The sequence below is a fragment of the Schistocerca gregaria genome, chromosome 4 (genome assembly GCF_023897955.1).
Source record: "Schistocerca gregaria isolate iqSchGreg1 chromosome 4, iqSchGreg1.2, whole genome shotgun sequence".
In the NCBI taxonomy this organism is placed as follows: Eukaryota; Metazoa; Arthropoda; class Insecta; order Orthoptera; family Acrididae; genus Schistocerca; species Schistocerca gregaria.
In genome coordinates, this window is record NC_064923.1 from 549,868,512 (window position 1) to 549,884,223 (window position 15,712).

A 15,712-nucleotide genomic window follows, 5' to 3' on the forward strand; every position below is an offset into this window, starting at 1 on the left:
GATTTTCCATCTAATAAATGTGCTTCATTCACTCAAAGCTACTTTCATTACAGACCATGTTAGCATCTGTAATGCATTAGACACAATAAAAGGTGTACTCAGAGGCATTTGTTTGAAGCAATTTTCCTTGCAACTGAAAAGGTCAGATGGTTTGTTGGACATTCTGTTCATATTTTTTCCTCACATCACCAGCCACTGGAAATGCTACAAGAATGTGAATATTGAAAGTGTTACACATAAATGTATGTTACTTGATTTACAGCAAAATTATACATATGCATATCATACGTACTACACCCTCTTATGTGGTACATTGTAAGTAGTAGGTAACCTGCCTGTTATAAAGTGGTAGCATATATGTGTCTGGTGATATCTATATGTTGTACCCAGAAATGAGGAACATCCTACACACAGTCCTTCCCAATTCTCCTAAAGTGGTACTTCACCACTCAACCAATGTATGTGCAATATCCTTCTCCATCCCTATGCCATATTCACTCCAAATCCCTTGCCACAGTGTCCATATCCCTTGGAAAACCTAGACACAACTAAATGAACATTGTAAAAAACAGTTACGGAGGAAGGAAAAAAGGTGGAGGGGGAGAGTAAAATCAATTGAGCAGGGAAGTATAATAGGATAAGAGTATATGCTGGACACAGACCTCCATTCTCTGGTGTTCGAAGATAATGGCACAGAATGTGAGGATCCATATAGTCTGCTTGGTACAGCAGACTTCTTGTTAAGCAATACTGATTGCTCAGCAACTGAATACTGGAATTCTCGAAGGTAAACAGTTCATCTATATTGATTTGTTTTATAGTGGTCATACTTAAGTATTTTTCAGTAGTTGTGACTGAAAATGTAGCAAGTAAAGGTCAGCCTATTGTTGTTGTTGTTGTCTTCAGTCCTGAGACTGGTTTGATGCAGCTCTCCATGCTACTCTATCCTGTGCAAGCTGCTTCATCTCCCAGTACCTACTGCAACCCACATCCTTCTGAATCTGCTTAGTGTACTCATCTCTTGGTCTCCCTCTACGATTTTTACCCTCCACGCTGCCCTCCAATGCTAAATTTGTGATCCCTTGATGCCTCAAAACATGTCCTACCAACCGATCCCTTCTTCTAGTCAAGTTGTGCCACAAACTTCTCTTCTCTCCAATCCTATTCAATACCTCCTCATTAGTTATGTGATCTACCCACTTAATCTTCAGCATTCTTCTGTAGCACCACATTTCAAAAGCTTCTATTCTCTTCTTGTCCAAACTAGTTATCGTCCATGTTTCACTTCCATACATAGCTACACTCCAAACAAATACTTTCAGAAACGACTTCCTGATACATAAATCTATATTCGATGTTAACAAATTTCTCTTCTTCAGAAACGCTTTCCTTGCCATTGCCAGTCTACATTTTATATCCTCCCTACTTCGACCATCATCAGTTATTTTACTTCCTAAATAGCAAAACTCCTTCACTACTTTAAGTGTCTCATTTCCTAATCTAATTCCCTCAGCATCACCCGACTTAATTTGACTACATTCCATTATCCTAGTTTTGTTTTTGTTGATGTTCATCTTATATCCTCTTTTCAAGACACTGTCCATTCCGTTCAACTGCTCTTCCAAATCCTTTGCCGTCTCTGACAGAATTACAATGTCATCGGCGAACCTCAAAGTTTTTACTTCTTCTCCATGAATTTTAATACCTACTCCAAATTTTTCTTTTGTTTCCTTTACTGCTTGCTCAATATACAGATTGAATAACATCGGGGAGAGGCTACAACCCTGTCTCACTCCTTTCCCAACCACTGCTTCCCTTTCATGCCCCTCGACTTTAATAACTGCCACCTGGTTTCTGTACAAATTGTAAATAGCCTTTCGCTCCCTGTATTTTACCCCTGCCACCTTTAGAATTTGAAAGAGAGTATTCCAGTCAACATTGTCAAAAGCTTTCTCTAAGTCTACAAATGCTAGAAACGTAGGTTTGCCTTTTCTTAATCTTTCTTCTAAGATAAGTCGTAAGGTCAGTATTGCCTCACGTGTTCCAACATTTCGACGGAATCCAAACTGATCCTCCCCGAGGTCTGCATCTACCAGTTTTTCCATTCGTCTGTAAAGAATTTGCGTTAGCATTTTGCAGCCGTGGCTTATTAAACTGATAGTTCGGTAATTTTCACATCTGTCAGCACCTGCTTTTTTTGGGATTGGAATTATTATATTCTTCTTGAAGTCTGAGGGTATTTCGCCTGTCTCATACATCTTGCTCACTAGCTGGTAGAGTTTTGTCAGGACTGGTTCTCCCAAGGCCGTCAGTAGTTCTAATGGAATGTTGTCTACTCCGGGGGCCTTGTTTCGACTCAGGTCTTTCAGTGCTCTGTCAAACTCTTCACGCAGTATCGTATCTCCCATTTCGTCTTCATCTACATCTTCTTCCATTTCCATAATATTGTCCTCAAGTACATCGCCCTTGTATAAACCTTCTATATACTCCTTCCACCTTTCTGCCTTCCCTTCTTTGCTTAGTACTGGGCTGCCATCTGAGCTCTTGATATTCATACACATGGTTCTCTTCTCTCCAAAGGTCTCTCTAATTTTCCTGTAGGCAGTATCTATCTTACCCCTAGTGAGATAAGCTTCTACATCCTTACATTTGTCCTCTAGCCATCCCTGTTTAGCCATTTTGCACTTCCTGTCGATCTCATTTTTGAGACGTTTGTATTCCTTTTTGCCTGCTTCATTTACTGCATTTTTATATTTTCTCCTTTCATCAATTAAATTCAATATTTCTTCTGTTACCCAAGGATTTCTAGGAGCCCTCGTCTTTGTACCTACTTTATCCTCTGCTGCCTTCACTACTTCATCCCTCAGAGCTACCCATTCTTCTTCTACTGTATTTCTTTCCCCTATTCCTGTCAATTGTTCCCTTATGCTCTCCCTGAAACTCTGTACAACCTCTGGTTCTTTCAGTTTATCCAGGTCCCATCTCCTTAATTTCCCACATTTTTGCAGTTTCTTCAGTTTTAATCTACAGGTCATAACCAATAGATTGTGGTCAGAGTCCACATCTGCCCCTGGAAATGTCTTACAACTTAAAACCTGGTTCCTAAATCTCTGTCTTACCATTATATAATCTATCTGATACCTTTTAGTATCTCCAGGGTTCTTCCACGTATACAACCTTCTTTCATGATTCTTAAACCAAGTGTTAGCTATGATTAAGTTGTGCTCTGTGCAAAATTCTACTAGGCGGCTTCCTCTTTCATTTCTTAGCCCCAATCCATACTCACCTACTATGTTTCCTTCTCTCCCTTTTCCTACACTCGAATTCCAGTCACCCATTACTATTAAATTTTCGTCTCCCTTCACTATCTGAATAATTTCTTTTATTTCATCGTACATTTCTTCAATTTCTTCATCATCTGCAGAGCTAGTTGGCATATAAACTTGTACCACTGTAGTAGGTGTGGGCTTCGTATCTATCTTGGCCACAACAATGCGTTCACTATGCTGTTTGTAGTAGCTTACCCGCATTCCTATTTTCCTATTCATTATTAAACCTACTCCTGCATTACCCCTATTTGATCTTGTGTTTATAACCCTGCAGTCACCTGACCAGAAGTCCTGTTCCTCCTGCCACCGAACTTCACTAATTCCCACTATATCTAACTTCAACCTATCCATTTCCCTTTTTAAATTTTCTAACCTACCTGCCCGATTAAGGGATCTGACATTCCACGCTCCGATCCGTAGAACGCCAGTTTTCTTTCTCGGTCAGCCTATAAATAATGTGAATAGTTTTGTACATTTTGGCAGTCATGGGGCTGCTCATGATGATAGTGTGTGAACCAAGTTTTACAGCAGGTGAAGTTGTAAGGTCAGAAATCTTATGGTAGGTGCGGTGCTCTAGGGATGGTGTAAGGTTTGGAAAGTATGTTGCAAAAGGAGGATGATGAGAATACAAATCTTGATGGTTTGAGAAGGATATCTGGGACAGTTATTGTTGTAGCTACAAGTACAAGGGGAATCATGTGTCAGCCAGTGTACTTATCTTCACTATTTGGACAAGTTACCCACTGTGAAAATGTTGTGTATTTATTTTTTGTTTTACTAATTACTTCAAGTACAGCTTACATGACAAATCTTTGCTTGCAGTTATTGACTATAGCAGAAATAATTCAGTGTATTATAAATATTATCATGACCCTGTACAGGCTTTTTGTTTCAATTGCTGTCATTGCTCTATATAAAACCTTTTACCTGAAGATTTAAAATAAGAATGTTGTGGTCAATGCAGTGTTCTTGTACACTGCGAGTTCAATTACAATACTACAAGTGATCACTTTGTGTTAAGAAAAAAAAGAGTTAAATGCTACTGAGACTATATATAGAAGGTTTTCGAAGTTTTGAAAAGTTTTATAGAAAGTTTTCAAAAATTTATAATTTTTCATTTGGTTATACCTGGGAAGGATCATCTGATTTTAAGGCCTGACTTAAAAAAGTTGGTGAGGAAGGTGGGATGATAAATGAAAGGGGGAACAGACAGAAGGATAAAAACATTTTTGGCACGAGGTCAGTGGGGTAGTAGGGAAAGAGGAAAGCCCTGGACAGCCTGTTGGTATGTGTATTGAGGTACATCACAACAAATACCTAGGTTGTGGGGAAGAGGCACTGATGAGGCCATAGTGGAAATACTTATGCTTGTTGGTGTGTTTGTATGTAATGTTGTATGAAATGGAAGTTGATATCCAGGAGGAGATCTTAGGATTTGGATAAGGACTACACAAGTTATAGTTCAGAAATAGAGAAATAGAGAAGGGAGTAGGAGCAGTAGTTCTTCACCATCTGCTCAGAGCCCAAAAATTTTATTGACAAATGTCAAGTTTCGGGGTCCAGTGGTAAAGCACATACATGGAGACTGAGAGGTCATGGAATCTAATCCAGTCTACCTTTAACTGCTCGGTGATGTGAAGATTCACAAAAAATGACATGTGGTTTGCATTCCATATTGTTGTTAAACTAAATGTTAAAATGTAGTCTCAACCTCCTTTCACAATGTAAAAGTGTTGATATGTTCCAAAGGAGCAAACGTTCATCATGAGTAATTCCAATGAGGGAGGTCTGCTCCTTTGAAATTCACTTCTAACGCTTTTACATTGTGAGAGGTAGTTGAGCCTACATTTTAACATTGCTACAGCTATTGTGCCACATGACAGATGAAATAGTTGTGGATAAGGGTGAAGTTAGTTGATATGATAGTGAATGACTTTTGTTTTTGCAGCCTATCAGGTGGATGTTACAAGAAATAGTACTTGAAAGCAGAGAAATCATATATATGTTGGATGCTGGTGTGGAGAAATGTTTCATAAGAGGAAGTTTAAAGGTGGACCATAGTGATGGGAATGGATTTGAAATGCTCCAGGAAGAGATTGATATACTGTAATTTATGAATTGAAGGAAGGTTCCTTTTGATAAGTTTGAGATGCTGGTCTGCCAGAGATTAGATGATCTGGATGTAGCTTTGAGCTCTGTTAACAGTGAGATGGATAGAATGGATATCAGTTCATTTTAGGTAACAGGTAGGGTATACAAGGAGTTAAATTGCTGCAGCTGAAAGACCTTTTGAGGGGTTAATGTTGTTAGCACATTCTGAAACCCAGTTTAGGTGGTGTAAATAATGATTTTGTATACCTTTTCTGTCTTTCTTACCCTCTAATTGTCCCTCAATTCATGCAGTATCATGCATTCATTACCAAACAAAGTGACTGTTTGCAGGTTGAAACATTTAATGGGGAACCAGTGCAACTAGTCCGCCTGCGTAATCCCCTGGGTCCTGGTGGGGAGTATGTGGGTGCATGGGCCAGGGATTCACCAGAGTGGGATGAGGTACCACCCAGTGAGAAAGAGCGTCTCAATGTGCGGCACATGGGAGAAGGTGAATTCTGGTAAGTATCATCGTACAGAAATCCTGGAAAGTAATGAGAGAAATAAGTATGAAGTACGGAATGTGATATGAATTAAATTTGAAGAGCATATGTAAAGCAGATGATAGAGTTATCTTATGCTTCATAGGTATTTGATGTACTTTGACAACTAGTTCAATGTTTTTCATAAATCAAGGAAAAACCAGAAAAATCCAATACTTTATGTAAGATGGTTGCCTGTCAAACTTGATAAAGTACCGTGAAGTATACAGCATGTGACATGGTATGATCATATGTTTCCAGACAAGAAAGTGTATCATAAGTTTGCAATGAAAAAATTTAAAATGTTGGCTTATTATACAGGGTGTCCCAGCTATCTTGTCCACCCAAAATATCTCTTGAACAATAACAGCTATTGGAAAACGACTTTCACCGGTATCAATGTAGGGCTGGGGCCCATGAATGTACATATTTGGAAACATTCTAAAACGAAAGCATATGTGTTTTTTAACACAAACTTATGTTTTTTTTAAATGGACCTCCTATATTTTTTCTTCAGCAATCCATAGCATTGACAAAGCACATGCACAATGGTGTTGATTGCATCGCAATATTCCCATTACATCCCGAGATATTGAGACGTGAAATTGACACTTGAAACACCCGAATGCGCTGCCAGCGAACATCCTGAGGCTCATGCGTGAACCCCATGCTGCCCGCAATCGCGATGGTCCAAAACGAATAATACGGTCTGCTGCCATCCTCTTGATAAGTATGGAGGTGTGATTACACATGTCAATCACATCGCGATTACGGGCAGCATGGGGTTCACGCCTGAGCCTCAGGACGTGTGCTAGCAGCACATGTGGGGTGTTTCAAGTGTCAACTTTGCATCTCAATATCTCGGGGTGTAATGGAAATATTGTGATGCAATCATAGCCATTGTGTATGTGCTTTGTCATGCTATGAATTGCTGAAGAAAAAATATAGGAGGTCCACTTAAAAAAACATAAGTTTGTGTTAAAAAACACATATGCTTTCATATTAGAATGTTTCCTAATATGTACATTCATGGGCCCCAGCACTACATTGATACCGGTGAAAGTCATTTTCCAATAGCTGTTATTGTTTGAGAGATATTTTGGGTGGACAAGATAGCTGGGACACCCTGTATATCACATAACATTAGTATGGGATTTGATATCTCGAATCGGTAATGAAAAGAATGGATTGCTACTCACCACATAGCGGAAATGTTGAGTCACAGACAATCCTAACAAAATGACAGTTACACAACTAAGCTTTGGTCCAAAAAGCCTTCTTCTGGATTAGATAGAAAACACACACACACAAACACACACACACACACACACACACACACACACACACACACACACACACACACACACACATTAATACAAATGCAACTCTCACACACATGACCACCGTCTCTGTCTGCCAAAGCCAGGCTGTGAGCAACTCTACATAACGGGGGCAGTAAGTGCTGCTTGTCAGAACATACAGGGAGAAAATGGAGACAGAGTAGGGCTGCTAGGTGTAGTCGGGAAGTTAGATGGAGAACAGGAGGACGGGCAGGGGGGTTACAAAAGGAGAGGACAAAGACTGTGGATGTGTTGGCGGAATAGAAGACTGTGTAGCACTGGAATGGAACAGGGAAGGGGCTAGATGGGCAAGGACAATGACAAACAAAGTTTGAGGCCAGGAGAGTTACAGGAATGTAGGATATATTACAAGGACAGTTCCCACCTATGCAGTTCAGAAAAGCTGGTGTCGGTAGGAAGGATCCAGATGACACAGTCTATGAAACAGTAATCGAAATTAAGAACATCATGTTGGGCAGCGTGCTCAGCAACTGGGTGGTCCAGCTGTTTCTTGACCATAGTTGGTTGGTGACCATTCATGCAGATAGATAGCCTGTTGGTTGTCATGCCCATGTAGAACAGAGCACAGGTTAACTTGTAGATCACATGACTGGCTTCACAGGTAGCCTTGCCTCTGATGGGATAGGTGGTGCATGTGACCATACTGAAGTAGGTGGTAATGGGAGAATGTATGGACAGGCCTAGTGTGTAGGTCTATTACAGGGATATGAGCCATGAGGAAAGGGGCTGGGAGAAGGGGTTGTGTAGGGATGGATGAGGATGTTGTGTAGGTTTGGTGTGTGGTGGAATACCACTGTGAGAGTGGGAGGGTTGGGGAAGATAGTGGGTAGAACATTCCTTATTTCAAGGCATGACAAGATGTAGTCAAAGCCCTGGCGGAGAATGCAGTTCCATTACTCCAGTCCTGGGTGGTAGTGCATTATGAGGTAAATGCTCCTCTGTGGCCAAACAATGGGACTTTGGGAGATGGTGGGTGACTGGAGAGATAAGACATGGGAGATCTCTTTTTGTATGACATTGGGAGTATAATTACGGTCTGTGAATGCCTTGGTGAGACCCTTGGTATATTTTGAGAGGGACTACTCATCACTACAGATGTGATAGCCATGGGTGGCTGGACTGTATGGAAGGGACTTCTTGATACAGAATGGTCAGCAGCTGTCAAAGTGGAGATTTTGCTTGTGGTTGGTAAGTTTGATATGGATGGAGATACTGATCAGCCATCTTCGATCTTCAGATCAATATCAAGGAAGGTGGCTTGTTGGGTTGAGGAGGACCAGGTGGAGTAAATGTGGAAAAGGTGTTGAGGTTCTGGAGGACTGTGGATAGGATAGACTCACCTTTGATCCAAATCACAAAGATGTTGTCAATGAACCTGAACCAGGTGAGAGATTTCGGATTCTGGCTGGTTCAGAAGGACCCCTGTAGATGGCCCATGAATTGGGCTGGCGTAGAATAGGTATTAGGGATATGAGTGTAAAGGGAGTTATCATCAATAGTGACAAGCAGGACACCATATGGTAAAGGAACAAGTACTGTGGAGAGTTGGTGGAGGAAACTGTTGATGACTTTGATGTAGGAGGGTAGGTTGTGGGTAATAGGCTGAAGCTGATGGTCTGAGAGTAGAGATTCCCTCAGTGGGAGCACAGTAACTGGCCACAAGAGGGCATCCTGGATGGTTGGGTTTATGGACATTAGGAAGCATGTAGAAGGTGGGGGCATGGGGAATGGTAGAGGTGAGGGGAGGGATATACTCTGGGGAGAGGTTCTGAGGGGGGGGGGGGGGGGGGGCTAATGATTTGAAGAGAGACAAGAGATTCTGCAGGATTCTGGAGTGGGGTCACTGTGTCCAGGATTGTAGGAGGATAGGTGGATGAATCTGACAGTTGGCAGAGTCTTTCTGCCATGTAATCCTTGCAGTTCAAAACAACAATGGTGGAGCCTTTCCCAGCAAGTAGGTTTATAATTTTGGGATCAGTTTTTAGGTGGTGGATTGTGGTTCTTTTTATGGATGTGAAATTAACTTGCATTTTGAGGGATTTGGAAAATAAAGGTGGCGCAAGGTTTGAGGTTAAGAAATTCAGGAAAGTTAACAGGGAGATTTGGGGGCAGTGGGGGTTGATCACAGGTGGATGTCGGAGTGGACTAACCCAGCCAAGGTTTTACATTGGTGTTTGGGAGCCTCTGATTGGTAGGGTGGGTGACAAAACAGAGTTTCTGCTATAGGGACCAGGAGAAGAAGAGAAGGTCTTTAAAAAGTCCAGCATATTTGAATTTGGGACTGTGGCAAAAGGTAAGGCCTTTGGAAAAGACTGACTTTTCTGTGGGGCTAAGGCTTTTGAAGAAAGATTCATGACTGTTTTTTAGGTCTGCTTAGTTTCTGGATTCTGTATGGTGGTCAGATGGAGTTTTAGAGGGTGGGGTAAATGTAGCAGGTCTTCAAGGAAGAATCTGTCAGCTATGAAGAAATGTGGGGAGGGTTTGGAGGCTGTTGTAGAAGTGACGGATAGTGGTAGTCCAAAGTGGGAGTGGGAAGTGAATGACTTGGAGAGTTTTCTTATGTGGCATTGAGCATGCTGCTCTAGTTCCTGGAGGGCATGAGTTTTTGTGTGTGAGGTGAGATCCAGAAAATTGAGATTGCAGAGCAGGAGAATTTCACGGATGGAGAGAAGATATTGCAAAGAGGTTTGAGCCTGATTGATGTGATTTCGCTGGAATATGTTGGTGAGAGTTAAGGTCTGGGCAGAATCTGAACAGATGAAGGTCATTGTGGGAGGAAGTGTTGGAGCCAGAGATGGGTAATTTTGGTGGTAAGGCCATCTGGGAGAATTCCATGAGCCAAGCAACAATGTAGGAACAGTAAGTGGGACTGGGTTCTGGTTAGGAATAAGGAAAGTTTTCTGTAATGATGCAGGTAGAAGGATCAAGAATCCACAGTGGATTCATAAATAACATAGAGAAATACAGCAAAATACATGGGAAAAATCACAAAAAAGATTAACGGATGAAGTATGGTGAAACAAGATGAAACCTGAGGGTGTAGACCAACAGTGAATGTCGGAAACAAACAGCCAGAGACAGTGGTCATGTGTGTGACAGTTGTATTTGCAAGAATGTGTGCTTGTTTTGTCTAATCTAGAAGAAGGCTTTTTGGCTGAAAGCTTTCTAGTTTAGCAGTCCTTTTGTTTCTCCCATCTGCGACTCGACATTTTCACTAAATGGTGAGCAGAAATCTATCCTTCTTGGGCATTGATGACCATGCAAACCAAACATCAAAACATCATCTGTCCTTTTCATAATAGTGACATTATTCCATCCCGGATTTTCCATTGTTTAATTAGCAATATATCATGTACAGGATTTGTGATGCTGTTAATGCTGACATATATGAATGACATAGGAAGTTAATGCTACTATTCTTGTAAAATTATTCTCACTGTGTTTCATTACTATTGAAGTAATTTATCTTTGTCTATTATTGTCTTGTAAGATGACCTGTACAATCACACTTAAAAATGGAAAGACAGGAGGTCATTGAGGACATAGAACCACTGGCTCTACCCCCAAATAATATCACAGACCTACTGCAGCAAGAAGAAATGTATCTTTGCCAGATCAGTTCTCTGTAGTACACACTCTATTCTACACACATTGTGCATATACTGCAAGAATAAAAGTATTCATAGTAAGTGATGGGAGTTCGAGTGATTATTTATCATTGTAATTACCACACACACTCCACACTACCTGCAGGTCTGTGTGTCCTATAAGGGCATTCCAGTCCACACATACTGACAATACCTTATCCAAAGACACTCCTTTTGTAGCCATTCCATGAATGATAGCAAATTATAGTCTCTCATTAAGGTAAAACATATCCACTATTACTTTACAATATAGACAGTGACCTACCAGTGAAAGAACTGCCATCCAATCAATCTGCACTATAGCTACATTTTATTATAAGCAATGAAAATGCTACCTTGTGTGACAAGTAATAAACAATCAGTAGTGACCTGAGTGAAAAAGTATGTAAATAACTTTAAATCCTGAATGTAAATGTGCAGATGCATGTGAATAAAATTACTATAATATTTGCCAATTCTTTGTTTTAAGTATGATATGTAGACTATGATGCTGTGTAATTCTGATTTAAAATGTAAGTTACTCTCATTATGTCAATTTTTCCAGGATATCCTATTCAGATTTTGTGAAGACATTTACACACCTGGAGGTTGTCCATTTGGACAGTGATACAAGTCGAGATGAGCCATCACTTCATCATAAAAACACATGGCAAATGCGACTTTATCAGGGCTCTTGGAGGAGAGGAGTAACTGCTGGTGGTTGCCGAAATAACCCTGGTAAGGCTTTCATGTTCACCTGCAACCAACAACTGCAAAAATGTTAAAATATGTAATTTTGTATTGTGAATTTATACTGAATAAATTAAAAATCCAACTATCTTTAGTTAATGTATAACAAAGTAATTGAAACTTACACTTAATTGAAACAAGAAATAAGTCTCCCTTCTTCATTACAGACACTTTCCACATAAATCCTCAGTTACATCTCATATTGAGTGAGATGGAAGAAGTTATAATTTCTTTGAATCAACACAGTATAATGGAACCAAAGGTAAGACAAGAGTTCTTTCAAATCACAAATCAGTGATTAGCTAATTTTTTTAACCTCTACTAGTTTTCATACAGCAGTTTGTTTCTGATTAGGCAAAGCTATTCCTTGATTCTTACCAAGCTAATGTGTCTCTTCAAACACTATTGCTGCTATGATAATGCTTATCTTTAGACTGTAATCTATTGCAAAAATTACTTCTTTGATGCCATGTAAGTGCAGCATCAGCATATCACTTTATTTTTCTTCTGCAGGTCATAGGATTTACAGCATATTCGTTACCAAAAAACAGCACTGAAACTATTGGGAAGACATTTTTTAAGAAAAATAAATCCCTTGTGAACTCCCAGTATACAAACAGCAGACAGGTTTGTTGTAATCTTATGCCACTTATCTGATACTGTAAGAGTTCATTGATAGTTTCAAAAGTATTTTGTGCTGTTTGAAATTTAAAATCAAAACACTTCTCTTCCCAGGTCAGCCACAGATGTCAGCTTGAGCAGGGTGGTTACCTTGTATTACCAACTACTTTTGAACCAAGTCAAGAGTCAAGCTTCACACTAAGGGTTTATTCCAGCAAACCACTGAAATTAAAGTATGTAAAGAATGCTAAAGTATTTTTTTTTTTTAATTTTAAAACCTCTCTTGATTGGCATTGAAAGGCATATGAAATTTTCTGTCAGAATTAAGTTCCAAAGAGTTGTTTTCTTTTTTTAGGTTGTTGGACATTCACCCATCATTAGTTAAGTCAGCAATTATCAAGGTAAGAATTTACATAAATCCAATATCTTAAGAACTGTAGGGCTGGTTTTGTGCTCAGGCAGTTGCGATGGAAGTGTTTGAATAGTAAACAGCCACAGCAGCACACAAAAAATGTACATGCTATTCAAATACCAACTAACTTTGACAAGAAACTCCATGATTAAAATTAGTAGAACCTCAATATCAAGCAGCAAGGTCTGCAAACTTCTGCAAGTCCAATCTAATAAAAGGAGGAATTTTATGACACATATTAAGCTATCCACAGAAAAAGCAGTGAAAATTATGCACAAGTTTGTGTCAGCCAGTAACATGAACTGCCAGCTACTGTTACATATTATTAAGGCATACCATGATGCTTCTTCAGTGTCATAGTTAACTTTACAGCCAGTCAAGCATCACATTGGCTAGGATTCAATAATTGTGGGTCCAGCCTTAGATGGGTGCAGAGGAGTATACTTTTCAGACTCAGCAGGCAAATATGATGTAGAGCAGAATGGCACTAGTTACATGAAGGCAGACTGAAACAAGGGCAAATGGCTAAAGAGGTAAATATTTGTAGCATAATCCAACTCTGAGCTTGAAGAACAAATGAATAACAGTCTGACTGGAAAAATAGGATTACCTGCAGGCATTTGTATAACTTTTCCCAAGTGGCAAAGACAGACTACAATTGTGCCTGGATGACTCAGCTGTGGGAATGGTGTTCTTCATTGCTGGGTGTGATCATTACCCCACACATCTACACAGAATAAGGAGATGGGCAACAGCTCTCAGCAATTGTGGAGAAATAGGGACACTTGAACATGTGGTCCTTCGCAATACTTTACACTAAGATGCCATAGGATGAAAGTTACTTTACTGCAGTATGAGTTTTACAATGTGGAACATTGAGATATTGTCAATTGTGGTTAAAGTGTGTGCACAAAAATGAACAACAACAGCAGAATCACCTCCAGAATAGGAAGATGAGGAAGTAAGCTAATTGAACATTTTAAGCTAGGTGATAATGGTGATGATTGAGAATGGGCTGTTGATGAATAAACTAATTAATGGTGTGTTGAGTTTCAATACACAATTGTTTAAATTGTAAATAAAAAAATTAGACATAGGAACTCAAATGCTAATACAAAGGCTTGAGTGCATCCCTAGCAGTGTTCAAGCCATTGTAAATGTGAAGGTTGGATGCATCCTGTATTAATGTCCTTTGATAGGTGCCCAGATCATATAGCTTATTTGCATGTAACAATTGGATTGTACCAGTAACTGATGCATTGATATGTTTTTTTGAAGCTATATTTACACAGATTTGCACAGCTTCAGGCTTTCAACAACATATTTTATGGCAAATAAAATAATGTTGCAGTATGGTGAGAACTAGTCTGGATGATTCAAAGGGAATCAGAAACAAAGTGTTCATAACAAATTTGTTATCAATGACAACAGATTATTACACAATCTTTTGAAATTAAAATACAAAAATTCAGAATGTTACAGCAGGAAAAGAGTTGTAGCATAAGCAGTTAGTATAGGGTTCTAAATAAATAAATGAATAAAGATTCCAGAGGAATTGTATGAGAAATATAGGAAAAGAAATAGTTTAAAGAAATATCAGTAATAAAGTTAGATTTGCTTAGACTACTGCAGTGATGCACCGAATGCATTTGTAATTAAAACGTATCACATGGGTTCATCTAAATAGGATTAAATTGAGAAAAGATTACATTGGTAGCATCTTTATTATGAAGTGTGCAGCTATTTAAAAATGCTCTGTATTTAGCAGGGACAAATTAAAAGTATTGATGAGACAAAACTGCACACCAACAAAGACAAAAGAAAGAGGCAGCAAATGACAGCAAAACAGCAGCGAAAGGACACATCGAAACAAAAAAAGCCACAAAGTAATTTACTGATGGTTTTGTTCTTTCCTCTTTTTTACCTTCTTTGGTGTTTTGTTCTTTACATAGTTCACATACTATATAAAAAGTGCTCTTTAGCATTTTTATATTGTTATCTTGGAATCAGAATATTATTTCAAGCCTAACTCCATATATAAATTGTTTAAGTTTAAACAATATGAATATCAAACTTCTTCAGATTCTGTGCCACACATGAAATCCAAACATATTTACAATCTCACACTGACTGACTCATATTGCAGTTATCTCTTTTAATCATTTGCTTTCCTGTAGGCACCACCCTTACTGGATGGAAAAAGTTTCAGCCAATATGAAGCTGTCTTTCTTCAGTTGGCTGATGAGCATCGGACTGTTAATGCATTTGAATTACAAGAGCTGTTAGATGCTTGCTTACCAAATGGTAAATACCATCTTGTTATTACTTGAATTTTATGAGTTCCAATCATGCTGACCTTTCTCTAAATGTGTTGTAAAATGTTTCAGATTACATCAAGAGCTGTGCTTGTATGGAAGTATGCAGACAAGTAGTTCTTACACTAGATGTATCCTTTATTGACACAGAAACCTGTGTAAAATAAGAACTGTTTGTGCATCATTATGAGAAACTCCCAATTTAATTTACCTAAGTAATAGGCAAAATGTTAAGAACAAGGAATTAAGAAACATAATTCACTGTGTAGTGCAAAATAAGCATCTATTATGTGACTTGTCAGTGAGAAGCACAACCATAATATGATACAGGTTTTCTTCTCACTTTCCATAGTGTTGTGTTCCAGTGTTACAGTATTGTAACAAAATTTTGGTGGTAATTTTGTAACAAGGCTTGTAATTCTGCATGCAATTTAGTCTTCAATCAGAGCACATTGAATGTGACTTCTATTGTGTGTTTGAAATTTCATAAGGAAGACTCATATAAAGAAATTCTACTATAATGTAGGGAGTATTTGGAACATACTCAGATGTACACAGCTGACAAAGAGATTGAAGTACTAGGTTGGGGTCCAAGGGGAATCACTTTCAATGATAATCCTGGTGTAATATTGGTGTGCACCGCACATCAGAATATCATCTGTGAA

At 39.0% G+C, this 15,712-nt stretch overlaps 1 protein-coding gene across 1 annotated transcript in view; it reads left to right on the plus strand.

The window, feature by feature from the left end:
- Positions 1 to 15,712, plus strand: part of LOC126268107 (calpain-C) — a 417,830-nt gene that overhangs the window by 368,381 nt on the left and 33,737 nt on the right. Inside the window, exons 7-14 of the mRNA XM_049973621.1 lie at positions 5,772 to 5,941; positions 11,515 to 11,687; positions 11,867 to 11,961; positions 12,213 to 12,326; positions 12,435 to 12,553; positions 12,676 to 12,721; positions 14,910 to 15,036; positions 15,120 to 15,178. Of these exons, the coding sequence (XP_049829578.1) occupies positions 5,772 to 5,941; positions 11,515 to 11,687; positions 11,867 to 11,961; positions 12,213 to 12,326; positions 12,435 to 12,553; positions 12,676 to 12,721; positions 14,910 to 15,036; positions 15,120 to 15,178 (903 nt within the window). The remainder of the gene's footprint in view (positions 1 to 5,771; positions 5,942 to 11,514; positions 11,688 to 11,866; positions 11,962 to 12,212; positions 12,327 to 12,434; positions 12,554 to 12,675; positions 12,722 to 14,909; positions 15,037 to 15,119; positions 15,179 to 15,712) is intronic.